Source organism: Pipistrellus hanaki, assembly GCF_964339955.1.
Source record: "Pipistrellus hanaki genome assembly, chromosome: 3".
Taxonomy (NCBI): domain Eukaryota; kingdom Metazoa; phylum Chordata; class Mammalia; order Chiroptera; family Vespertilionidae; genus Pipistrellus; species Pipistrellus hanaki.
The window spans coordinates 184133094-184159966 of NC_140505.1; the positions used below are offsets into that span (position 1 = coordinate 184133094).

Genomic DNA, 26873 nt, shown 5'->3' on the forward strand with positions numbered 1-26873 from the left:
AAGTCGGGCTCATGGCTGGCAAGTGCAATGGCAGTGGCAGCAGCCTCTCTGCTGCTCAGGACGTCAGACTGCCGGCTTGTCAGTAGACATCCCCTGAGGGCTCCTGGACTGTGAGTACGCCTCTAGTTCTAAGTAGGACGCGCTGAGTCGCTGATATCAGAGCAAACAATTAAAGGGGATGGAGCCAGCCGTGCGGATATCTGGGAGGACCTCACCAGGTAACTGTGAGTACAAAACTCCCAAGGTTGAGCGTGGACCTATGAACCAGGAAGTCAAGGTTCGGTTCCAAGTCAGGGCACATGCCGAAGTTGTGGGCTCCATCCGCATTGTGAAGTGCGCAAGTAGGCAGCCCACAATGATTCTCACTCATCATTGATCTATCTCTCCTTCTCCCTTCCTCTCTTAAATCAATAAAAATTATATATATAATTTTGTATATATATATATACAAAAGCCCTGAGACGGAGTGTGCCGCGCTGGGAAAAGCTAGGAGGCCTAGCTTTGTGTCAAGAGGATGCGGGAGGCTGGGGCTCCGGGAAGGTGAGCCATGCTCCTGATACACAGCAAATCAACGGGAGTGCAAGGGCTGGAATCCAGATTCCCACTGCGTGTGGTGGACGGGCAGTCGGACCCACAGGCCGGTTTCTGTTGCTCTATAACCCCGCCCCTAGCTCCAGGGACCGGGGGATCCCGACACCGCCCACAGCCTGAGCACGTGCGTGGGGCCCAGGGCTCCTCAAGGACCTCCCACCAGAGCTGGCCTCCTCTGTGCCTGCTCCAACCTGACCGTCCACCACCGAGAGGCGCCTCTCCTCAATGCTCTCTCACTATGTAGGAACAACTCTCCCCTTTACCCCCAGGAAGTTTAGTCTTTTGAGGCCGGAAAGTTGGGAGACATTTGTCACCGCAGGCAAACCGTGTATACCTAAATCCAACGTCAAGCCCTCTCGTAGCCGCATTTCCCTTCTCGCGAGAAATCGGCCCGACTGAAGCTGCCAGCCATCTTTTGTGTGGCATTACTCTGGGTTTCTTGGCCCGTAGTACATTATGTCGAAACGTTTTGTGTCCTTATTTCCCAACGTACGCAAGAACCTCAGAGTCACTTTCCTCTTAAGGCCTCCATTTGAAGAAGGAAGGGAATTTGAGGTGTTTGTCGTATTCGACCTTCCTAACATGGCAGCTTGAGCCTGTCTGCGGTCCCGGCAGGGCTTCCGGCTTCCGGGCAGGCCCGGGCGGGGCTGGACTTCCGGTCTCGCAGCGCAGGCGCAGGACACTCCTTCCGCTCTCTCCCGCGGTGCTCGCGAGCCTCGCAGTCATGTCTTACCCCGCCGATGATTACGAGTCTGAGGTAACGTGGCCCTAAGCGGGCGCTGGGCTCCGCCACGGGCGCTGGGCCAGCTGGGAGCGGGCCCCGCGGGGAGACGGTGCCCGGCGGACTCCGGGAGCCCTGCGGGCCGCGGCCTGGCCTGCCCGCCGCCTGGCCCGCGCCCGCACGCTGCGGCCACCCTCCCGGCTCCTATCAGCCCGTCTGCCCGCCCCCTTCCCAAGTTCGGTTCCCCCGCTCTCTCTTTTCTTAGATTGGGGACGGAAGCTGGCTGTGGGCGCTGTGTGTCTGTAATCGAGCACTTCTTACATTTTGGGCTCAGTGTCGTCAAATCCTGCGGATCCCCAGCTTTGCTCTGCCTTACAGCGCCGCGGCGTTGTGTTGTCATTGTGTGTGTAGCCTCTCCTTGCAGCATGCGGATTTCTGAAAGGCAGGGACCGTTTCATCCAACGCTGTACCCTTACTGCCCCGCTTGACACACCAGCCCCAGGACGAGCAGGTTGGGTTCACGCCTCGGTGACCGCTCCTGTGTTTCTCGTTGACAGGCCGCCTATGATCCCTATACTTACCCAGGCGACTATGATATGCACACAGGTAAGGTTCGCCGGGTGCTTACAAGGCTGGGCCCCTCTATTAATGTGTGGGAGCAGCGCTGACGGGGAGCCTGTTTAAAACTGCTCTTTGATGTCTAGGTTGGAGTCAGTTCCTCCCTCTCAGCAGGAGGGTGGTGTAGAGCCTGCTAAACCACGAATTCCCCCCCCCCTCATTTTTTTTATCAAGGTATTATATGTGTACATATCTTACCATTGCCGCCCCCCCCCCCCCTCCCACCCGCCTAAACCAAGCCTTTCTCATAGTCCACTTGGAACCCTAGAAGGGAAGGACTACTGTCCTGGCTCTGATTTTGTTCAAATTGTTCGCCAAAGGAGAAAATCTTGTAAACAGAATTACAGTGATTCAAACCAAGCCCAAAGGAAACGTTTTGTGAAGGTTTTTGAGGTTTCTTGAAATGTCAAAGCGACTTGGTTTGGCTTAGTCAGTGCCCTGCGTTGTTTGGGGTACTTTGTGAGAAGGGTTTCATTCAGGCCTCACAACCATTCTGTGCAGCGTGTATATTAGTGTTGTCTCCATTTTACAGAGGAGAAAACTGAGCACAGAGACGTTTAGTTCCTCGTACCAAATCATATAGGTAGACAATGGCAGTAATTTATTCATTCAAGTAACGTTAAATACCTACTTACTCTCCTTTCCACAGTCTTCCCCCTTCTGCAACACGCACACCTCTTCTAGGTCCTGAGGGTACATCTGCGTACGAGACACAAGGTTCTTTCCTATGTAGGCTTTAGCTTCTGGTGGGAGAAACAGATAATAAGTAACTTTGGTGGTAAATGCTGTGAAGCAATAGGATGATGGGATTGGGCGTGCTTTGGGGAGGATTGCATCTGAGTATTGGAAGGATTACATCCTGTTTTATAAGATTGAGCTTAGTTTGGATGATGGTCTTGCCCTTTTGTTATATATGTGGGTTTGAAAGCACTTTGAAAAATATTTATTTATTATCTCCAACCTGTAGGAGATCCAAAGCAGGATCTGGCTTATGAGCGTCAGTATGAACAGCAGACCTATCAGGTGATCCCCGAAGTGATCAAAAACTTCATCCAGTATTTCCACAAAACCGTGTCCGATTTGATCGACCAGAAGGTGTATGAGCTACAAGCAAGCCGCGTCTCCAGTGACGTCATTGACCAGAAAGTGTACGAGATCCAGGACATCTATGAGAACAGGTATGGGCTGCCGGCCGACTGTACTGTACTGTAGGACAGTGGTCGGCAAACTGCGGCTCTTTGGACCCTTGAGTGTGGCTCTTCCACAAAATACCACGGCCTGGGGGAGTCTCTTTTGAAGAAGTGGTGTTAGAAGAAGTTTAATTTTTAAAAATTTGTCTCTTAAAAGAAATTTCAGTCGTTGTACTGTTGATATTTGGCTCTGTTGACTAATGAGTTTGCCGACCAGTGGTACTTAGAAGGTACTTTGATAACCTTAACCAAGTCAGTTTCAGAGGAGTGGTGGAGGCAGGAGCCAGGGAACAGTGGGACGGGAGAAATGGGGGTTGAGAAAGGCGAATTTGTAAGTGCAGAGGACTTGGCAGGGCTATGGAGACATTTGTTTTGTGTGTTTTGAAGGGGGATTTGAGGGTGTTAATTGCAGAAAGGGGAGAGGTGGGGCTTGAGGAGAGGCGGGACGTTGGAGTAGCTGACGAAGGAATCCGGAGAAGGAAAATGAACGTGACCCTCTCGTGGGGCCGTGAAGCATGTCGGACAGCAGTGTGTGGGTTGGATGCTCTAGGTCCGCTGTGGGACCAGACTTCAACAAACTGGTTTTTATTTTTATTTTTTATTTTATAACGAACTGATTTTTTCCGTGTTTGGAGAGAGGGAGAGGAGGCACAGTACTCCCAAATGGAAATAGTATTGCTAAGGGAGCGAGGAGGAGAATCTGAAAAATAGTTCTCAAGTCAGGGATTAGCAAGCACCTAGAGTTCATGATGCAGAGGCAGGAGGTGATCCTGAGGCGCTTGGTGGTGCTGAGAGAAGAGGATATTGACTGTATTAAGAAAGGCTGTCTGAGGTCCAGTTGGGTTGAGGAAAGTTGTAGACTTGGATGGCTCTGGCCCTGACTTCATTTCTGTGAAATCTCCCCCCCTTCAGAGCCAAAGGCCCTCGTCTGTAAAATGTGAGAGTTGCCTCTTGGGTCCCTTTTGTTTTCGAATTCTAGAATTGCTCTGCTTGGTTTTCAGCTGGACGAAGCTGACAGAAAGATTCTTCAAGAATACACCTTGGCCGGAGGCTGAAGCCATTGCTCCACAGGTTGGCAACGGTAGGTGTGAGCTCTCTGTCGTGCGTGCTGGGTAGGACCCTGTGACTGGGGGTCATTGGAAGCTCAGGATGATCTATGTCTGTTTTGCTCACCATTTTATTTCCCTGGGGCTTGGTACATAGTAGCCCCTTGGTAAGTAACTTGTTGAATGAAGGTTGAATAAATGAAGAGGACAGAGATCTCTCACACGTGAAATTAAGATCTTTTATCTTTTTTGTTTTGTTAACCCTCACACAAGCGTATTATATATTTGGAGAGTATTCTGCATCTTCAGCATTCCTAAGACCACCTCCAAGTTTGATGATTTGCTGGGAGGACTCAGTCCTCAGTGTGTAGTTGTCCCCACAGCTACCAGGGTTTTCAGCAAAAGGGTTCAGAGCAAAGTCAGCAACGGGAAAGGTGCATGCGCTGAAGTCCAGAGGAAACCAGGCACAAGTTCCAGCAGTCCCTCCTGTCAGTCACACAGGCTCAAATCCTCAGGCAAGGACTTGGAAGGACAAGAGTATGTGCCAGAGAAGCTTATTGAAACTTTGGAGTTCAGGGACTTTATCTGGGCTGGTCATGGAGGCACGCACTCTGCCTAACGTCCCAAAATTCCAGACTCCCAGAAGGAAAATCAGTGTTCAGAATAAACCATATTGTTGGAACAGTTCAGGCACAGCAGAGAGAGCCCCTTATTAGGGTGGTGGATTTCAGAACCTTTCTGAAATCTAGGTTCCCGGATGCTAGCCAAGTTCCAGCTAAGTCAGTGATACCCATGTATTTGCAGTTTTGATAGGTAGCATCATACGGCTTTTCATGGAGTCATCATTTACTTAAGTGCTGGTTTATTTAAACAACTGTATGACAGACGTCTCTAAACTGTGAACAGAAATGGGCCTGAATTAAATTGACGAGGTTGAAAGAGTAAATGAGAAATTAATTTTCTTTTTTAGTTAAATTTATTGGAGTAACATTGGTTAGTAACATAAATTTCAGCTTTATAATACAACATCTGTATAGTCTATTTTGTGCTCACTTCCTGGTGTCTAGCCTCTTTCCCTTGAGAAACAAATTTTCTTGTTGCATGTATTTTTAGGTGTTAAGTGTTGGAGTTTAGCTGTTTAGTCTCTGAAATCGCGTGTATCCCTATACTGTCCTGAAGGAGCTAAAACTAACAGAATTCCCTAGTTGTTTTGTGCATTACTAAAGTACCCCTTTGCCATCTCTTTCAGATGCTGTCTTCCTGATTTTGTACAAAGAATTATACTACAGGCACATATATGCTAAAGTCAGTGTGAGTATCTAAATGTTGCTGGCAGTTTTTTGTTTTTGTTTTTTAAAAAATATATTTTATTGATTTTTTTTTTTTTTTTTTTTTTTTTAAGAGACAGTGAGAGGAAGAGGGATAGAGCAATAGAAACATCCATGATGATGACCCTAACTGGTTTGGTTCAGTGGATAGAGCATCGGCCTGCGGACTGGAGTGTCCCAGGTTCGATTCCAGTCAAGGGCATGTACCGATACCCCGTGGGGGGTGTGCAGGAGGCAGCTGAACAATGTTTCCAACTCTCCATCCCTCTACCTTCCTCTCTGTAAAAAAATTAAAATATATTAAAAAAAATAAAATATATTTTAAAAAGAGGAAGAAGAAAGAAGAAAGAAACATCCTTGATGAGAGAGGAACATCATTGATTAACTGCCTCCTGCACGCCCCCACGGGGTATCGAGTTTGCAACTTGGGCATATGCTCTGACTGAGAATTGAACCAGTGATCCCTTGGTTCCTGGCTCGATGCTCAACTGCTGAGCTGCACCAGCCGGGCTTCTGGCAGGTTTTTTAGCTTTCTGCCATTTTGTCCCCCGACCATAGTCACTGGTTATATTGGTTCAGTGCCCAAGAGTGGTTAGCATGTTTTAAGAAATGGCAGTGGGAGCCGAAACCAGTTTGGTTCAGTGGTAGAGCGTCGGTCTGCGGACTGAAAGGTCCCAGGTTCGATTCCGGTTAGGGGCATGTACGTTGGTTGCGGGCACATCCCCGGTAGGGGGTGTGCAGGAGGCAGCTGGTCAATGTTTCTCTCTCATCGACGTTTCTAAGCTGGTCAATGTTTCTCTCATTGACATTTCTAGCTCTCTAGCTCTCTCCCTCTCTGTAAAAAATCAATAAAATATATTTTAAAAAAAAAGAAAGAAAGAAAAGAAAAGAAAAGGCAGTGGGAGAATTGAGTCTAGAAAGCTTCGTATTATTCCAGACAAACTATTAACACTGCATGGCCTGTCCATCCTTTTTAATTTTTCCATCCCCAGTTCTCCTTGGCTGGGCACTCATTCCCAGGCTGTCACCCTAATAGTGTGTTCCAAGCACCTGTGCTGCCTCTGCTTAGAATGTCCTTTGTCCCCTCAGTGCATTGCCACGGAGCCTCCTTTCTCTGAAACATAAATAAAACTCACCGTTTGCCAGGCACAGTGCTGGGCTCTTGGAATATGCCCACAGGTGTCTAATCCCACAGGGATCCTGCAAAATAGCAAACTGAGGTGCAGAGAGGTTGCTTTTTCTCAAATTTCTAGTTAAGTGACAGACTCGAAACCAGATCTGTCTTATTGTGAAACCAGGGTTCTTTTTAACACATTACCTCAACTTTGGGCACTTGATTAATTCTTTTCTTCCTAATTTCTAAATTTTAGAGTGCCCGAAGCCTCTTAAAATACAATCTGCATTGCCCTGGCTGGTTGCTCAGTGGTTAGAGTGTTGGCCCATGCAATGGTCACAGGTTTGATTGCCAGTCAAGGGCACATACCTGGGTTGCAGGTTCAATCCTTGGCCCCAGTTGGGATGTGTGTAGGAGGCAGCCAATCGATGGGTCTCTCACCTCTATTTTTCTCTCATTCTCTCTTCCCGTCTCCTTCTCTCCCTCCCTTCCACAATCTCTAAAGATCAATGGAAAAAATATCCTTGGGTGAGTATTAACAACAACAAAAAAAAAACATCTGCAGTATTTATATATACCAGTGACTTAAAAATCTCTTAGGCTCCAGTCTCTCCAGATCCAGATTTTATTCTATTGTTCGACAGCTCCACTTGGCTGTCTGATAGTCAGCTTACATTTAACGTGCTTCAAATTCAACTCTTATTTTCTATCTAAACCTGTTTAACCCATGTTCGTTTTTGCAATAAATGATACCACCAGGCACTCAGTTACTTGGTATCATTTTTTTCTTCTTCTAAATTTTATTGATTTCAGAGAGGTAGGGAGAGGGAGAGAAAGAAACTAACATCACTGATGAGAGATGATCATTGATCAGCTGCCTCCGCATGTCTCCTACCAGAGATCAAGCCCAAAACCCAGGCACCTCCCCCAACTGGGAATTGAACCCTGATCTTTTTCATAGGTCATTGCTCAACACTGAGCCACACCAGCTGGCATTTATATCAATCTTGACTTTTCTCTTATTTGACTTCAATCTTAAAGCAAATCTTACTCAGCTGTACCTTCAACATACTTTTTTTTTTTTTAATGTATTTTATTGGTTTTTTACATAGAGGAAGGGAGAGGACAGAGAAGGGAGAGTTAAAAACATCAATGAGAGAGAAACATCAATCGGCTGCCTCCTGCACACCCCCTACTTGGGATGTGCCTGCAACCAAGGTTCATGCTCTTGACTGGAATCAAACCTGTGACCCTTGAGTCCGCAGGTTGACGCTCTTATCCACTGAGCCAAACTGGTTAGGGCTTCAACATACTTCTTGAAACCAACTACTTCTGTTACCACTGCTGCTATCCTAGTTCAAGGCATCATCTCACTAGAGGCCCGATGCACGAAAATTCTTGCAAGAGTAGGCCTTCCTTCTGGCTGTGGCCACTGGCTTCCCTCTGGGATCTGGGCTGTTTCCCTCCTTGGGCTGCTGGTAGGCACCCAGGACCCAGAGTGCTTCCCTTGGGCCACCTGCAGGCACCTGGGACCCGGCTGGCTTCCCTCCAGCCCTGGCTTTGTCAGGAAGGACGGGTGGAAGATGTCTGGTCTAATTAGCATATTACCCTTTTATTATAGGTACCTGAACTATTGAGTAGTTGCTTAGCTAGTTTTGGTTTCCACTCTTGCCCACTTAAGTGTTGTTGTTGTTGTTTTTTTTTTAAAAAATATATTTTATTGATTTTGTACAGAGAGGAAGGGAGAGAGATACAGAGCTAGAAACATCGATGAGAGAGAGTCATCGATCAGCTGCCTCCTGCACACCCCCCACTGGGGTTATGCCCGCAGCCAAGGTACATGCCCTTGACCGGAATCGAACCCGGGACCCTCCAGTCCCCAAGCCGACGCTCTATCCATTGAGCCAAACCGGTCTCGGCTAAGTGTTGTTGTTGTTGTTGTTAATCCTAATGTAAGATTTTGACTGATTTTTAGAGAGAGTGGAAGGGAGAGGGAGAGACAGAAACATTAATGTAAGAGAGACACTTCAGTTGGTTGCCTTATACTCCATCCCAACTAGGGAATTGATCCTGCAACCAGGGTAGATGCCCTTGACCGAATCATCTGGGACCCTTCAGGTTGTGGGCCGATGCTCCATCCACTGAGCCAAACTGGCTAGGGCCCTGATAGTATTTTAGACTTTAAAGGTCATAATCTCTCGAATTTATTCAACTGTGCTGTGGATAATAAGTGGTCATGGCTGTGTTCCAATAAAACTTTACTAAAACAGCCGGGACCGGTTTGGCTCAGTGGATAGAGCGTCGGCCTGTGGACTGAAAGGTCCCAGGTTCGATTCCGGTCAAGGGCATGTACCTTGGTTGCAGGCGCATCCCCCGTGGGGGGTGTGCAAGAGGCAGCTGATCGATGATTCTCTCTCATCGATGTTTCTAACTCTCCCTCTCTCTTCCTCTTTGTACAAAATCAATAAAATATATTAAAATAAATAAATAAAATAAAGTAACATGTCTTTGTTAAGCAGATATACTTTAAAAAAAAAAAAAAACTTTACTAAAACAGGTGATGGTGGATTTGTTGACCTCCTGGCCTAGATTTTTTTCTTCTAGATTCTTCTTTAGATCCTAAAGACCTCTTCATTCCTAGCCCGGTGTAGCATCGTCTCTTCTTACATTAAAGCCCCACAGTTTTACTAACTTTTGCCTTTATTAGTATTTTTGCTGAAACACCTTTCTTCCTCTGCTTTGCTGGATGTGCATGCCTGTTCCCTAATGTTTGGTTAAGGTTGTTGCCATAAAACCTGGTCATTGTGGCCTTGGCTAGGTGGCTCGGTTGATTGGGCCTCATCCTGTGCACTGAAAGGTTATTGGTTCAATTCCCAGTCTGGCACATGCCTGGGTTTCAGGCCTGATCCCCAGTCAGGGGGCATGTAGGAGGCAGCCGAAGGATGCTTTGCTCTCTTCTAAGGATGCTTTGCTCTCTCGTATCAATGTTTCTCTCCTCTCTTCTCTCTCCCTCTTCCTTTCTTTAAAAAAAAAAAAAAAAAAAAAAAAGGTAATAAAAACAACCTGACCATTATGGTCTGATACTGTGTCTCTTGGAACCGTCATAGCACTTTTTGTTTTTCCTCTTGCTGGAGTGCCCTTTGCATATTAAGAAGGAGAGAGCAGACATCAATTGTCCTGTATTTGTTTTCAGCGGTCACGGGACACCATTAGGAACACATTGAAATTAATGATCTAAGTGCTGATGTCTCTGCTCTCTTTACAGGGGGGACCTTCCTTGGAACAGAGGTTTGAGTCCTACTATAACTACTGCAATCTCTTCAACTACATTCTTAGTGAGTCTGGGTTTGGGCAAGCGAGGGAGGGTATGAGGAGGCTAGTATTGACCGCCAGCTGTTTTTAACAGGATTTAATGTGCAGGTGAAGAGGGGATAATGCCTTATGATATACAAATTTTTAAAGATATTTTAGCCCTGGCTAGTATGGCTCAGTTGGTTGGACCCATCCTGTGCACTGAAAGGTTGCCAGTTCAATTCCTGGTCAGGTCAGATGCCTGATGCCGGGTTTCAGGCTCACTTCCCAGTAGGAGTCCTGCAGGGAGGAAGATAATGGATGTTTGGCTCCCACATTGATATTTCTCTCTCAAAAGCAATGAAAAAAATAAAAAGCCTTAAAAAAGGAAAAGAACAATCTGCTGCCTCCTTCACAATCCCCTATCGGGCATTGAGCCCATAGTCTGGGCATGTGTCCTGGCTGGGAATCAGACTGGCAGTCTCTCTGTGCACGGGATGAGGCCCAAACAGCTAAGCCACACCGGCTAGGGCATGACTTAGTCTTTTTAAGAGAAATTGTAAAATGTGCTCTGCAGCCATAACGTGGGCAGAGTCCTTGCTTCTAGTCTGACTTTTCTGTGATCTTCCGTGCAGATGCTGATGGTCCTGCTCCCCTTGAACTACCCAACCAGTGGCTCTGGGATATCATTGATGAGTTCATCTATCAGGTATCTGGTCAGCCCTTAGCCTCGTTTTAAATAATTGATTTGAGCAAGGAGTAGCTGTTACTGCCATTGCTTGTATTAAAAAGGTATGTGGTAGCCAAGACCCTTTTGGCTCAGTGGATAGAGCGTCGGACTGCGAACTGAAAGGTCCTGGGTTCAATTCTGGTCAAGGGCATGTACCTTGGTTGTGGGCACATCTCCAGTAGGGGGTGTGCAGGAGGCAGCTGATCAATGTTTCTAGCTCTCTATCCCTCTCTCTTCTACTCTGTAAAAACTCAATAAGATATATATATATATTTTTTAAAAAACAACACTTAAAAAAGAAAGGTATGTGGTATAAAAATATGCCCATCATAGCCTGAACTCTGTTGTGTGTTTTTTTATTTTTTGTTTTGTTAAATTCTCACCTGAGGATATGTTTTTGTATTATTATTTTTAAAATATATTTTTGTTCATTTCATAGAGGCAGGGAAAAGGGAAAGAGAGATTGAAACAAACATCAGTGATGAGAGAGAATCAATGATTGATTGCCTTCTGCACGCCCCCTACTGGGGATCTCGCCCACAACCCTGGCATGTGCCCTATGTGGGCCTTATACTGGGCTTTGGTACAGAGATGACTTAGATTGGATGACACACACGTACAGATACCTACCCCCTCTCCACCACATCATCATTCATATGCAAAGCCACATAGGAATAGAAATTTGTTACAAACCACCTGATTCTGGTGGTCAGATTAACTGCATTATGGAGCTCAGATATATTATTTTTTTTTTTTTTTAATTATTATTTTTTTTTTTTTGGAGAGACTTAGTTTATTCATTGCAGGATGGGCTTAGAGAAAATGATTTCAAATTCTAAGCAAAGCTATAAGGAGAACTTCCCTTTTTATTAAAGAGCCAGCCCTATGTGCATTTAGTGGTTATTTCAATGCTGGCCTTGAAAACAATACAGTTCTATCCAATTAAAAAATGCACCTGGCATGGCATTAAGATTATGGGCATATCTAGTCTCCGGCCTACAAAGTCATACAGCTAAGTTTATCATCATCATTCTTCAAACAGGCTAAAGCAGACTAGAAAGCAACATTTTATCTAAGAATAACAGCAGAAAATTCCAAACAGCAGTTTGTTACAAAGAGGGGTTTCCTTCTCATTCTCCCCCCCTCCTCCCCTTGTCCCACAAGCTTTTCAGCCTGTGGTACAATGACCACGGGATGTTCTGGTGAACAGGGGTGTCGAAATTCTTTTACGACTTCCTGCTGGAAGGGGGCGCCGTCTAAAGGGTTAACATCCATTTCTTCCTCTTGGAGAGGTTTGTAAGGAATTCTTCTGGCTTGTAGGACCATTTGAAGTTTAAAGGCATCTAGACGGGATGAGATAAAGCGAGTTAACAGATTCAGAAGACATGGTCCTAGGGTTATGGCATCAGTAGCATTGACAGTGGTCCTGTCAATGGAAGCAGCCATTTCCAGATTCTTCTCCCCCCCATGCAGCCCAGGTCTCAGATAACGCCTGTCTTATTTTTGAAGCTTGACCAGCTAGTTTCTTGGCCCCATCCCTTATAATACCAGACTGGTTAGCATAAAACCGCATTCTTCCTCAAGAAATAGGCACAGCCCCCCTTTTTTCCGCTGTGAGAAGGTCTAGTCCTCTTTGGTTCTGGAGAGTAATAGCTGCCAGTGAGTGGTTAAGATTAAGAAAGTTCAGTAACAGTGAAAGAATCAGCCTTAGCTTCATGGTGTTCCTTTGCTGTGTAGGGAGCAGTGGTTTTAAGGCGCCTCTGTGTTCCAGCAAGGGCAGAAGAGCTCTCCTCCTGGGACTAGTTTTGGGTTCTGGCGGCACTCATAAAAAGACAAAATGAGAATTATTAGAAAGAGAAAAAACAATAATTATCCAGAGATACCAGAGCATTTCCAATTTAAGAAAAAATAAGAAATATTAGTGTAAGGAAAAATTCAGCAGGGCATTTCTGAATCCCTTGGAGCAGGTTGATCAGCCAAGTCTGTGGTTTCCTTGAAGGTGATCCGCAGGGGGTGTTTCTGGTCAGAGGTCACCTTCCACTCAGGCTGGATGTTACTCGGCTGGTGGGCTGCTTTCACCTGAGAGTGGTGAATCCAGTTGTTCAGTCCTGCAACCTTGAGAGCTGTCGGAGTGGTTAGTATGACTGGATAGGGTCCCTTCCAAATTGGCTTAAGGGTTCTTTTTTCTAGTCTTTTAACCAAACCTGGTCTCCAGGTTTATAAGGATGTACAGCTTTTCCTAGAGAGATGGGTAGTTGGTCAGTAACCCATCTGTGGATCTCAAAGACAGTTTTTCCAAGTCCTTATAGTTGCTTCTGGATTTCTAAGCTTCCTATTTCCCCCAAATCTCCCTGTGGCCAAATTAAGGGAGGGGGTCTACCATATAGAATTTCAAAGGGAGGGAAACCTATCCTGGCCCTCGGGGCACAGCGTACCCACAGGAGTGCAAGAGGCAAGCTATCTGTCCAGGATAAGGTTGTCTCTTGGCATAGCTTAGCCATAGCCTGCTTTAGAGTCCGGTTCATGCGCTCTGCCTTCCCTGAACTCTGAGGCCTGTAAGCTGTATGTTGGTTCCATCTAATTCCCAAAGCCTTAGCTACCTGTTGTACTGTTTCTGCTACAAAGGCTGGGCCATTTTTGGACCCTGTGGTCAGAGGCATTCCATCCTTCGGGATTATGTCCTTCAGCCGTGCCCTATGACTTCTCCGCCTTTTCAGTGCGAGTGAGATATGCCCCGACCCAGCCTGAAAAGGTACAAACAAGGACTAGTAGGTATTTATTTCCTCTGCCAGGCCCTACTTCTGTAAAGTCTGCTTCTAAGTCCTCAAAAGGAGCTTGCCCACAGCGCTGAACTCCTATCCGTCCTACAGGACCCTGTTTGGCATTATCTGTGCACAGAGAGGCATCGCTGCGAGACTGAGGCACTCAAGGAGGGAAGACAGGCAGTTAGGTAATATCTGCTAACAAAGCCTAGAGCAGTCTTCCCTAAGGGAGTCAGTTCATGCTGCTGGAGGACTACCTTGTGTGCTAACTGTTCTGGGACACAGACCCTATGATCTGAGAGTATCCACCAACCTTCTTTTGTTCTTTTGCCCCCTTCTTGCTGAGCCCTTTCCTCCTCTTGCGGAGTGTACTTTGGAGGTTCAGGTAATTCCGGGGCCAAGATGATCTGTGCCGGTGCCATTTGTCCTTTGGCAGCCTGCTTTGCTGCGGCGTCAGCACGCTGGTTTCCTTCTGACACCGAGTCTTTCCTTCTCTGGCGACCTTTGCAATGAATGACAGCTATTTCCTTAGGCTCCCAAACTGCTTCTAGTAACTTTAAAATCTCATTTTGATTTTTTTTAAAATATATTTTATTGATTTTATACAGAGAGGAAGAGAGAGGGATAGAGAGCTAGAAACATCGATGAGAGAGAGTCATAGATCAGCTGCCTCTTGCACACCCCCCACTGGGGATATTCCCGCAGCCAAGGTACATGCCCTTGACCGGAATCGAACCTGGGTCCCTTCAGTCCCCAAGCCGACGCTCTATCCATTGAGCCAAACCGGTCTGGGCTCATTTTGATTTTTTAATTCCTTTTTCTCCTGCCGTCAGGAGCCCCCTTTCCTTGTATATAGCCCCATGAACATGCAGGGTAGCAAAGGCATAGCGTGAATCAGTGTAAATGTTGGCACGCTTATCCTTACTGAGTTCCAAAGCTCTAGCGAGGGCCCAAAGTTCTACCCTCTGTGCTGACCATCCTTCAGACAGGGCCTGTGCTTCAATTGTCTCCAAGTTTGATACTACTGCATATCCAGCTCGTCTTTTTCCTTCATCTCAGAAGCTGCTGCCATCTGTGAGCAATACCAAGTCTGGGTTTGGCAGGGGCCTATCCATTAGATCTGGCCGGCTAGAGTAAACCTCCTCTAGGACTTCCAGGCAGTCATGTTCAGGGGCCCCCTCAGCAGGCCCTGAGACAGGGGGGCCACCCGTAGGCAACTGGGTCAATCTGCTTGGAGAGAGAGGCTACTGGTCTTTGCCGAGGTCTAAATTCCTGGGTTAGAATTTCTAGGGCTACCCCATTGTTCTTATGGATGAAGAGATTAAAGTCCCGCATCACATCTGGTAATCCAGGTGCTGGGGTCTCAGTAAGCTTTGCCTTTATGCTGATGAAGGCTTTCTCAAAGCTTCATAGAAGGGCTTGGCCAGATCTGAAAATCCTGGGATCAGTTAGTAGTCTCAGGAGGGCTCGTGTCCCTTCCCAGCACTGAGGAGCCCAGATATATTAAATAACCTTAGGCTGTGTTTGACTCCAAAATGAATGTTGTGCTTTTTTTTTTGTGTGTGTGTGTGTGTGTGTGTGTGTGTGTGTGTGATTTCCCCCCACACACACACACAAACTATCTCTAATCTTAGAGATTTTTACTCAGCTGTAGAACAACTAACATTGAGTAATGAACAGAATTCACAGCTAGTCAGAGATGGCTTAGAAAAGGTGTGCAGAGAGGTTTAGCGTGAGTAGTGGTATTCTCACCCTCACCTTTCCCCAGTGCACAGTCCTGGCATCGCCTCGTCTCCCGCATGGTGCACTCGGGCTGTCAGCCTGGATTGTAGCCGCTGCTGCATCTCCCTGCTTTCCCCACAGTTTCAGTCGTTCAGCCAGTACCGCTGTAAGACCGCCAAGAAGTCAGAGGAGGAGATCGACTTCCTTCGTTCCAACCCCAAAATCTGGAACGTTCACAGTGTCCTCAATGTCCTCCACTCCCTGGTGGACAAGTCCAACATCAACCGGCAGCTGGAGGTGTACACCAGCGGAGGTGAGTGCTGCTTGCCATCTGCTCCACATGAATAGATGCCGCGGGAAGTGGGGAGGAGTCACGCCTCCTGGGGATGGGCTGTTGTTCTCTCTGGTTGTGAATAGTAACAGCGCCAAAGCTGGGGGCTGCTGGGCTCGGCAGTTGGCTGGCAGAATGAACCAGCACTGCGCAGTGCATTTGTAAGCATTCCTGCTGTTTCTCCAGGGCCTTTGTTAAGATTACACACTTTCGAAGAGCAGCCTTGTACGTTGTTGTAAAAAGGAAATCAAAGATTCTTAAATAAAACTCTTCATAGCCTGAAAATTATTTTGAAAGGAAATAAAGCAGCTTCAAAAACAAAAAAAACAAAAAGAAAAACAAAACATGACACACTTTCTAACTTTTTGGTGTCAGGACCACTTTACACTCTTAATAAAGAGTGAGAAGATTGTAGTTAATCTACATAAGTTTCTTAGTTGGTTTGTTTTTTCTTTGAGAAGAGACATTTTTGAAAATCTCTTCAGTGTCTGGCTTCTAGAAGGAAAGGGGTTCTCATTTCTATCCCTGGTTTCATCTATTGCAATATGCTGTTTTGGATTAAGTAAGTTGAGGGGAATCTGGCCTCACAAAGATAATTAATTGGGAAAGGGAGAAGTCTCTCTCTCTTTTTTAAAATATATTTTATTGATTTTTTTACAGAGTGGAAGACAGGGATAGAGAGTTAGAAACATCGACCAGCTGCCCCCTGCACACCCCCTATTGGGGATGTGCCCGCAACCAAGGTACATGTCTTGACCGGAATTGAACTGGGACCTTTCAGTCCTCAGGCCGACTCTCTATCCACTGAGCCAAACCGGTTAGGGCAAGGGGGTTTTTAACAGCCTTTTCGGGTGGTACGGATGTTCTTTGCTACCGCAGTGTAACTTGACAAGCAGTAATGTCTTACAGCTTAGCTGCAGTGGGGAATTTGAAGCTATCAGTGAACTTTTATTTTGGTACATTAAAATTCACTCGTTGCCCTAGCCCAGTGGTCGGCAAACTCATTAGTCAACAGAGCCAAATATCAACAGTACAATGATTGAAATTTCTTTTGGGAGCCGAAAACCGACTTCTGCATATGGGCCCCAAAGTTTCACTCGCACTGTATGTGGAAGAGCTGCATGCTCACGCTGTGGTTTACCAACCTCTGCCCTAGCCAGTTTGGCTCTGGATAGAGTATCAGCCTGTGGACCGAAGGGTCCCAGTTCAGTTCTGGTCAAGGGCATGATCTTTGGTTGCAGGCTCCTCCCCGGTCCAGCCTGTGCAGGAGGCAACCAATTAATGTGTTTCTCTCACATCAGTCTTCTTTCCCTCTCCCTTACCATCTAAAAAAGAAAAAAAATCAATGGAAAAATGTCCTCAGATGAGGATAAAAAGAAGTCACTGGTTTTTCCAGTTTGAATGGGTCTTTTACACATGCATGACTTTGTAAAATATTGGTTCATTGAGTTGTAAAACTTTCCAAATGTTGACAGTTAGACTTTTTTTTGTTATACAATTTTAAAAAAATTACTTACTTTTGCTGTCAACCTCATCAGATAAGCCTTTATTTGGAAGTTGTTGCGCTCATAGTGGCAGATAGAAGTTTTTGGTGTGTGGTTTTTTTTGTTTTTTTTTTAAGATACAAGTTTTATAAAAATCTAATTTTTGCTTAAAAACTCAGATTTTTCTTTGGCAGCAAACACTGTCAGTTGCTTTCATTGAAGTGTAACAGGCTGGCTTTTATTCATTTTTGAGAAAATGGCTGCTAGATGCCTAAATCTAAATGTCCATAGTTTTTGTGCCTGTCATTTTTTTTTTTTCTCTCAAGTAAAAATGGTGTTTTGTGGAAAAGCCACTATTTACTTATTTATTTATTTATTTATTTATTTACTGCAAGTGTGTGGGTGGCAAAGAACACAATGACTAGGTACAGTTTGGTGCCACTGCCTGGTTTATGCCAAGTTGTCAGTGGTTGTACTTGGCATTATTTTTTCATCATTGGTGTAAATTTCAACTCAGTGTTAAAGGCAAATAGCATCTTCATGTTGTTAAGAAAACAGCTTTGACCTTGTGAGCTTCCTTAAAAGGGGGGTCTTGGTGAGGGGGAACCTCACATTCTCAGGAGTGTTGGGACCAAAAAGTAAAAAATAACAGAACTGCTACCCTCCACCCAACTGTACGGCCAGGCAGGCCTTTTCCTGGTCTTCCTTCGCAGGCAGTTCTTCCCTGTGGAGACAGCTGTAGAGGCTGGCAGTGAGTGAAGTTTACTGAGTGACAGTCAGGGCTCAAGCCTGCCTTCCTTACCTCTCCGCTGCAGCAATCGTGTCTGTCTCTCTCAGGTGACCCCGAGAGTGTGGCCGGGGAGTACGGACGGCACTCCCTCTACAAGATGCTGGGCTACTTCAGCCTGGTGGGGCTTCTGCGGCTGCACTCGCTGCTGGGGGATTACTACCAGGCCATCAAGGTGCTGGAGAACATCGAACTGAACAAGAAGGTAATTAATGGTTTCCTCGGCCTGTCTGCATCTGTTAGGGCCAAAACAGGAGGTGAAAGAGAATCCACCTCCCTAGGCCAGTTGAAAAGAGAACCGGGAAACCACTGCAGTGAAGGTCGGAACCTGGACAAGGTGGTTTCTCTTGGTGTTTACTTAAATTGTTCAGTCTCCAAAACAGAATGATAATGGCAGGTATTTACTATTCAAGTTTAACAAAAGACTTGTTCTAAGGTGGTATAAGTAGTAATATGATTAATTGTGAATGTTTTGCCTAACCACATAAAAATCTATGCCTTTTGGCTTAACTTATGTGCCTGTCTTCTATCTGTTCCTTTATGGGCTTATTTACAAAAGCAAGGAGTAGAAAGCAAGGAAGAATACACAAGTGAGGTGTAGAGTGTTTAGAGCTGAGACCTGTCCCTTTGTTACAGCTAAGAAAATGAAGGCCTCAGGTCACATAACCACGTGGTGATGGTATATATAATGCTCAGAGCCTCGGACCCAGCAGACACCAGGCCCCGTTACCTTTCAGATCCCATCCGGGATGAGTTGGTTTTGGGCCTCATGGGTCTTCTTCCATTTCTTTCCACAGAGCATGTACTCCCGTGTGCCCGAGTGCCAGGTCACCACATACTATTATGTTGGTTTTGCATATCTGATGATGCGTCGCTACCAGGATGCCATCCGGGTCTTTGCCAACATCCTCCTTTACATCCAGAGGACCAAGAGCATGTTCCAGAGGACGACATACAAGTATGAGATGGTAAGGGGGCTTCTAACTGTTTTTGGTAAATGCCATCCAAACTTTTGTATTTTAGTATACTCTTTCAGCAAGTGATTTTTAGTATACTCTTTCAGCACAGTAGAGCTAGAAGGCGGCTTGGGAAGACATTGGGAAAGTTAACTGAGTGGTGCAAGACAAGGGGGCAATCAAGGATCTGTGAAGTGTGCTGGGGAGATCGGTGGGGACTCAGAAAGTCCATTTCTTTTGACCCTACTCCAATCTCACCCTCCCCTCCAGATCAATAAGCAGAACGAGCAGATGCACGCGCTGCTGGCCATCGCCCTCACCATGTACCCTATGCGTATCGACGAGAGCATTCACCTCCAGCTGCGGGAGAAATACGGCGATAAGATGCTGCGCATGCAGAAGGGTGACCCACAGGTCTACGAGGAGCTTTTCAGCTACTCCTGCCCCAAGTTCCTGTCTCCTGTAGTTCCCAACTATGACAATGTGCACCCCAACTACCACAAGGAGCCCTTCCTGCAGCAGCTGAAGGTGTTTTCGGATGAAGTGCAGCAGCAGGCCCAGCTCTCCACCATCCGGAGCTTCCTCAAGCTCTACACCACCATGCCCGTGGCCAAGCTGGCTGGCTTCCTCGACCTCACGGAGCAGGAGTTCCGCATCCAGCTGCTTGTCTTCAAGCACAAGATGAAGAACCTGGTGTGGACGAGCGGCATCTCTGCCCTGGACGGCGAGTTTCAGTCAGCCTCCGAGGTCGACTTCTACATCGATAAGGTACGGTCGCCCCTGGGCTAGGCTCTGGGGCACTTCCTGTTCATGCATGAGCAGTAAATATTTATGAAGCTCCCACTACCTCCCAGTCACTGCTCTGGGCATTTGATGAACAAAATCAACAAAGATTTCTGCACTTTTGCTAATGTTCTAACTTTAAAGAATAGACAGTAAACATTGTAATTAAGCAGAAAATTGGGTTAGAAGTTGCCAAGTGCTATGAAGTCAGGGTAGTGGTGGTTGAAAGCATGGGTTACATATAGCCTGGCTGGGGAGAGCATTGTCCCAGTATGCTAAGGTTGTGAATTCAATCTCTGATCAGAGCACATACAAGTATCAGCCAATGAATGGATAAATAAGTGGAACAACAAATTGATGTTTCTCTCTAGCCATCTTTCCTGTGTCTAAAATCAATAAATAAATGGGGGAGGCGGGTAAATTCTTTAAAAAAAAAATCGCACAATTGCAGTATTAAATAAGATGCTCAGGATAAGCTTTGTAGAGAAAGGGAAATTGAAGTTAAGACTTGAAGGATGTGAGGAAATTAGCCGAGCAAATATTTGATTGAAGAGTACCTCGAAAGGAACTGTGGGCGGGGCTGCAGTGGGCACAGGGGAGGGTCTTGGCCCACCCTTTGCATCCCCACCCAACCCTTCCCACCATGGCTCCTGGTCCCATCTGCTGGTAGCCCCACTCCTGCTGCCACTGCTCCCATGCGCCAACTGTGCCAGCCCCATCGCTCCCACTGACAGGCCGGCATTGGTTGCCAGCCCTGATTGCTCCTCAGGAGCAGGGGGAGGTGGAGAAGCCCTGAGGGGCAATTGGGGCTAGCAGCTGCTGCTGGCACCCACTGATGGCTCCTAGTGATTAGGGCTGGTGCCAAGTGATTGAGGCTTGCACAGGCAGCGGGAACAAGTGCCAGGCGAGGGGAACAAGTGCCAGGAGGGATTGCCAGAGCAAAGAATTTTCAGTAACCACCAGAAGCTCTCCCTGATGACAGCGACTAGCACCCTGCCTTGGTCTGGCCTGCTCTCACCTGCTCCACCATCCTGGCTTGGCAGATACCCACCATGTTCCTTGTGCGCCCCCTAGTGGTCAGTGTACATCATAGCAAACAGCTCAGTTCCGCTGTTCAATCTCTTTGCAATTTAGGGTTTTATATAGATAGATTATAGTGTATGTGCTTTTTTTGTTGTTAATCCTCACTAGAGGATATTTTTCCATTGGATTTTAGAGAGTATGGAAGGGAGGAGGGTAGACAGAAACATCAATGTGAGAGACACATTGATTGGTTGCCTCTCGTTCGCACTCTGACCAGAGATTGCAGGGCCAGGGATTGAGCCTATAACCAAGTTGTGTGCCCTTGCCAGAACTGAACCTGGGACCCTTCAGTCCACTGGCCAACGTTCTATCCACTGAGCCAGATTGGCTAGCGCCAATATGTGCTCTTTTTGTGTCTAGCCTCTTCTGTTCAACGTTAGATTTGAGAGAATTACATCCAGTGCTGTGTGTAGCAATAGTTCATTCATGTCCATAGCTCTATTCAATAGCTACCTTAGTTTTTCACTGCCTTTTTTTTTTTTTTTTTTTTTTTTTTCATTCTTGCTGCTAAAGGATATTTGGGTGGTTTTGACTATTGCAAAAAGTGCACATATTGGCTTTGTGGGGTAGCTATCAATGGTCCATTTACGTTTTTGGCTTTGGGTTTTTAAGCCTTACTAATGCGTGTGTATGCACAATCAATATGGTGGTGGTTTCCTCTCTGGAGGAGAGGAGGGTTGAGGAACAGTATTGGTTTTCCCTGTTGGGATTTTAAGTTCAAGCTGGACATTTTAATGTCTAGTGAGGCTTTTTAAAGAAGTAATTTGTTTTGTTTTCTTAAGTGAGTTTTCTTTTTCCCCAGACTTAAAATATGCTAGATTCCTAGAATTGTTTTTTCTATAAAATATCACTTTCCCCTTTGCTTTCCCCATATGTATGTACTCACAAGTAAAGAAAATGCTCTCTTTTTCTTTATTTTTCTTTTTTTGTTTTCTCTCTCTCTCTCTCTCTCTCTCTCTCTCTCTCTCTCTCTCTCTCTCTCTCTTTCTCTCTCTCGGTCTATTTATGTTTGCAGACCTCACTCTGTTCTCCATGTCTCTTAAACCCTTCTTCTTTTACCCTGGATAATTTTGTTTTGACTGATCATTCTATCCCTAATTAATCTCTTCAGCTCTATTTCTTGCTTTCTGTAATTCTTTCTTGCTCATGGGGCAGTGTGTCCTTATGTGCTTGAGTATTTTTTACTATAGAGGGTTCATTTGACCTTGAAAAACTATTTGTTGACATTCTTTGAAGACTAGAGTGAATATTCATTTCTCTAGAGGTTATTTGTTTTTTCCTCTTAAAGTTGCCTGGAGATGTTACTGGTCTGGGACCAACATAAACTGAGCTTACAGGACTGTGGTCCCCTGGATCAGCCAGGCGGCAAGCTTAGGCTGCAGATTCTCAGCAGAATCACCTTGTGTTTCTAATGTCGCAGGGATGGGTCTTTTTTCTTTCTTTCTTCATCGCTCCACCCTTGGAGAGCATTGCTTGGTGTCAGGAGGGGGATGGCAGGTCTCTTCTGGTTTATTTTTAGCTTGAGGATGGAGCCCTTTAGGATCCCAGCATTATAAGGAGGGTCTTTTGTCAGACTGGCCCTGGCCTTGGTTTACTCCTCTGTCCACATTTTCTAGGATCAGCACATGCCCGCAGCACAGATGGGGCGTCTATGCTTTGCTTAAGGAATAGTTCTTCATGCTCTTCTCAACTCTTTGATGCTTTAAGGAGATATAATTTATTCTGCATTTTTAGTTGTTTTAAGAAAGTGTGTTTATCTAAACATCATTAATTTTTGACAGTGTTCTAGATGACTTAATATATTCACAGTGCTGTGTAACCACCTTCACTAATTCCACAATGTTTCCATTACCTCCGGAAAGAGACTCGCTGCAGTCATTCTCAATTCACCTAACCTCTGGTAAACCAGTAATCTGCTGTCTGTCTCTGGATTTGTCTATTTGTAATAATTCATATAAATGGAATCATAAAACATGTGGCCTTCAGTGTGTAACTTTCATTGAGCATATTTTTAAGTTTCGTCCAGGTTGTAGCATGCGTCGATACTTTTTTCCTTTTTATGGCTGAATCACATTTTGTTAATTAATTGATAAATAATTGAGTTTTAACTTTTTCTCTATTGTGGATAACACTGTTATGAATATTTGCATACAAGTTTTGTGTGAATATGTTCTTTTGTGTATAACCTGGTTGCCAGGTCAGTTTGGGTAGAGAGTGCTTTTAAAAAATATATTTTTATTGATTTCGGAGTAGAAGGGAGAGGGAGAGAGAGATAGAAACATGAGTGATGAGAGAGAATCATCGATCAGCTGCCTTCTATACGATCCAGCCTGTGACCTCCTGGTTCATAGATCAATGCTCAGCCACTGAGCCACACCAGCTGGACTGGGTAGTTTGTTTTTGAAAGCTCATATCGTTAAACATAATCTCATTTAGAGTTTATGGCTTTTGGAAGACTTGGTGTTTGTCAGAATTCAGCTATCCTTGCCGTGAACAGACTCACCAGAAGAAGAAACACATCAGTAGTGGAAAGCTTTTCAGTGTGTTTTCTTCTTTGTTGTTGTTGTTATTGATATTGTTTCAATGTGTTTTAAATCATGCTTTTAAAAATCAAAATTGTTGGTCCCTTGTGGTGACACATCAACTACCTAAAGTTCTTTTTTCAGTTTATTTCCAGTGGCTTATACACATTCTTTGGCGATATCAGTAACCTGCTGCATTCCTGTGTGATATATTAGTGACTCAATGAACTAGTCCCAAATGTCTGGATAGTCTTCAATAAAACACTTCTCCCAAGAATTAGCAGCTTGGTTTTAATAAGATTTTGCTATGAAATTATATTTAGGTTAAATTAACTATAATATGAGTTAGTCCTGAATGGAAAAGGTTTTAACTGCACGTTTTATTTTTTTCATTTTTATTTATTTATTTAATATATTCCATTGATTTTTTTGCAGAGAGGAAGGGAGAGGGATAGAGAGTTAGAAACATCGATGAGAGAGAGACATCAACCAGCTGCCTCCTGCACACCCCCTACTGGGGATGTGCCCGCAACCAAGGTACATGCCCTTGACCGGAATCAAACCTGGGACCCTTGAGTCCGCAGGCTGATGCTCTATCCACTGAGCCAAACTGGTTTCGGCTGCATGTTTTATTTTTATTGTTTCTCTTCTGGTTCAGGTTTGTCTTTGGCAAAATACTGCTTTTTGGGTGGGAGTGTGGGGGTACTTTTTCTTATCCCTGACTTGAAAAAATCCTGTCAAAGATTGAGAAAGTTTTTGAGTCTTAAGGTGGATTATGTAGGAACTTACAGGTAAAGTGGTGTTCGACAGAATATTTTGAGCTTAGGAACAAAATGAAAAATCTGGGCTAATTTGCAACCTGTGTATGAGAATGAAATGCTGTTTTAAATGTTTCTAATTGCCAAAAGATGCATGTTCATTGGAAAAGACTACAAAATAAAAATAATGAGCTAGCAAGAAGAAAATAAAAATCAGTCATCTACAAAGAGCTGCTATTAACTGGAAAAGCACTTTCTGGGTTTATCTAGCAATTAGCATTGTGATTATCTGCAAGTATGTAAGTGGCTCCACCGCACTGCTTTTATCTGCCTTTGCTTTTCCCACAGGACATGATCCACATTGCAGACACCAAAGTTGCCAGGCGCTATGGGGATTTTTTCATCCGGCAGATTCATAAATTCGAGGAGGTGAGAGGTCTGAGAGAGGGGTCTGGGCTGGGGACAGAAATTAGGAACTAGGTGGGAGTTTTAATCTTCTTTTTCTTTTTTCTTTTAAGAAAACCCCAAACTAACCCTTTTAAGTTTCTGAGCTAGACGGAGTAGCTGCTTAGGGTTCGGGAGTGGGTTGGGCCTGTAAGAGTTTCTGTGTCAGCCTTCTCTGGAGCATCTCTTTCCAAGATCTCCCTCTGCGGCAGGCCAGCAAGCCTTGCCTCCTAGTATTTCCTAATATGGGTGGATCCACTGCCTGCCCTCCCCCGCCCTCCCCATTTGGCAGTTATTCTGCAACTTAGACAGGTCTGGCCAGTCTCGCAGGCAAAGGGCAGGGAGCAGCTCTGTTTTGACAGACTTGGTGCATTCCATGTCTGCCCTGGGAGAGGTCTGTGGGTCAGCCAGACACTGCTAGGGTATTGGGTCTCTTTGTCCTGGTGCTGAGTCCTCCAGCAGAGGTCACTGCACTGCTGTGTCCATGCCACCAGCTCCTGCAGGCTAGTAATACAGCCCTGGCAAGTCTAGCCACTGAATCCCTTTCCTGTGCATAAAATGGAAGGTGTATGTGTGAGTGTGAAGGGCAAGGAGAAGAACAATGGGAAGGAACGGAGAGGTCCTGTGACTGTCCGGTGGAGGAGCTGTCTGGGCCTTTACACAGAGTAGCTGCCCCCACTCACATCAGAGTCCCCCTCCCTGACCTCAGAGGGCCGCCTGGAAGTCTTTGGCCTGGTGATCACGCACGCCGGAGGACACGGCTCACCTTCCTTTTTTTTCTCTTCCAGCTCAATCGAACTCTGAAGAAGATGGGCCAGAGGCCCTGAGTGCACGCACACTCGCATTAGTCAGGAAGCTGTTTTGAAGTCATCGTCGGTGGGGAGTGTTCTTGCCACTGTGGAGCTTTACTTCGCTCGGTCATCAGCCTGTCAACCGAGTTGCAGTTCATTTGAGCCAAGGACTGAAATGTTTTCAGTGGGTCTCAGTAAAGGATCTTCCTTTGGAGCCAGATTTGTCTTCTCATTATTGTGGCCGAGGGCAACAATAGGTGATTTCCCGTGTGTTAGTTATTGGTGTGTTTGTTTTTTAAGTCTATTCTTTTTTAAAAATATATGTTTTTAATGATGTCAGAGAGGAAGAGAGAGAGAAACATTAATGATGAGAGATCCACTGGGGATTGAACATGCAACCCAGGCATGTGCCCTGACTGGGGAGAATCGAACTGTTACCTCCTGGTTCATAGGTCAACGTTCAACCACTGAGCCATGCTGGCTGGGCAGTTATTAGCATTTAAATTGAATTACTTAATCCCTGTATTTATAAAGTACCACACAGTTTTTAGGACATTTTCTCTTTCACTGTCTTATTTGCACCGCACAGAATCCTCCGAGCATGCAAGCTGGCGGAAGTGCCACTGAAAACCTCCTACTGCCAGGAACTGTGCTGAGAGGAATCCTTGTACATTGCTTAACCTACCGCTCACGTTAACAGTGGTTGCCCCATTTTATTGATGAGGAAACAGACTCGGGGTTACGTGACCTGATCAAGCTCACATAGTTACACAAAAAGCAAGAGTTGGCTCCAGATGACTACATTTTTCTAGTCTTCTGCTGGCCAGGTCTTCTGATTCTTCCCACTGGAAACCCATTCATGTGATCATTACTATTGAATACTGTAGTGGATGGAATGCTGGTCCCCCAAAAGATATTCCAGATCCTAACCCCTGGATCCTGACAACGTGACATTTAGAAAAGTTTTCACAGGTGTAAGTGAAGGCTCAGTATAAGATTGTCCTAGACTGGCCAGGTGGCCCCTCAGTCCTCTGGCGAATTAGACACAGAGCCACAAGGAGAAGGCCACATGCAGACAGGCAGAGACGGGAGTTCTGCAGCCTGCACCCACCAAAGCGGGGGAGGCGAGGAAGGCTTCTCCCTGGGAGCTTCACCTTGGTTTGGGACTTTGGCCTCCAGGATGTGAGAGGAGTTCCTGGTTTAAGCCACCAAGTTCAGCAGCCCAGGAGCCTACTGTGTGTCAGGCTCGCTTTAGGATGTTACGCACAGGGTGGATCCTTTTCCTCCAGGTGAGCCTGCAAGGCACTGCTAGGCAAGGGGGAAATGGCAGTGCATAAAAGACAAAATCCCTAAAAACAAACGACATTAAAAATTTTTTAAATTAAAACAATCTCTGGACAGTGTGAGAGGCAACTGATTATTTCTCATATTGATGCTCCCTCTCACCTCTCCCCCTCCCCCAAACCCCTGCCACCATCCTTTCTCTAAAATCAACAAAGAAAACACATCTTCTCAGGTGAGGATTTAATTTAAAAAAAAAAAACAAAACACCAAAACAAAATCTGTCCTTGTGGGTTTAAATTTTAATGGGTGGAGACAGGTGATCAACCACATTTTGTGTGTGGGATGGGGATACATGTTCCAGAGAAAAATCAAAGGCAGGAGTTAGCATTTGGAATAGGATAGTCTGAAAACAACACATCGATGCATTTACCCAGGGACACTGGGTGCAGAGGCCCACATTGTGTGTGTGGAGAGAAGGCAGTGAAAAGGTCAGAGGGGCAGGGAGAAGGGGGGTGAGGTGACCCTCACAGTCATACG

General features: G+C 45.6%; 1 protein-coding gene across 1 annotated transcript; it reads left to right on the forward strand.

Annotated features, from left to right (window-relative positions):
- Positions 1–25266, forward strand: EIF3L (eukaryotic translation initiation factor 3 subunit L). The gene is made up of 14 exons (XM_084879076.1): positions 1–110; positions 1207–1348; positions 1870–1918; positions 2898–3108; positions 4122–4201; positions 5416–5477; positions 9874–9943; positions 10535–10608; positions 15255–15426; positions 17766–17920; positions 18513–18683; positions 18942–19439; positions 24166–24246; positions 25050–25266. The coding sequence occupies exons 1-14, from the start codon at positions 28–30 to the stop codon at positions 25086–25088; spliced, it is 1887 nt and encodes a 628-aa protein (XP_084735202.1). The 5' UTR covers positions 1–27; the 3' UTR covers positions 25089–25266.
- Positions 25267–26873: the final 1607 nt, after the last annotated feature.

Coding starts and splice junctions, on each gene's coding strand:
- EIF3L (XM_084879076.1), top strand. CDS start 28: ATGGCAGTGGCAGCAGCCTCTCTGCTGCTCAGGACGTCAGACTGCCGG. Junction 4,202..5,415: donor TGCTCCACAGGTTGGCAACG/GTAGGTGTGAGC, acceptor CATCTCTTTCAG/ATGCTGTCTTCCTGATTTTG. Junction 24,247..25,049: donor AGATTCATAAATTCGAGGAG/GTGAGAGGTCTG, acceptor TTTCTCTTCCAG/CTCAATCGAACTCTGAAGAA.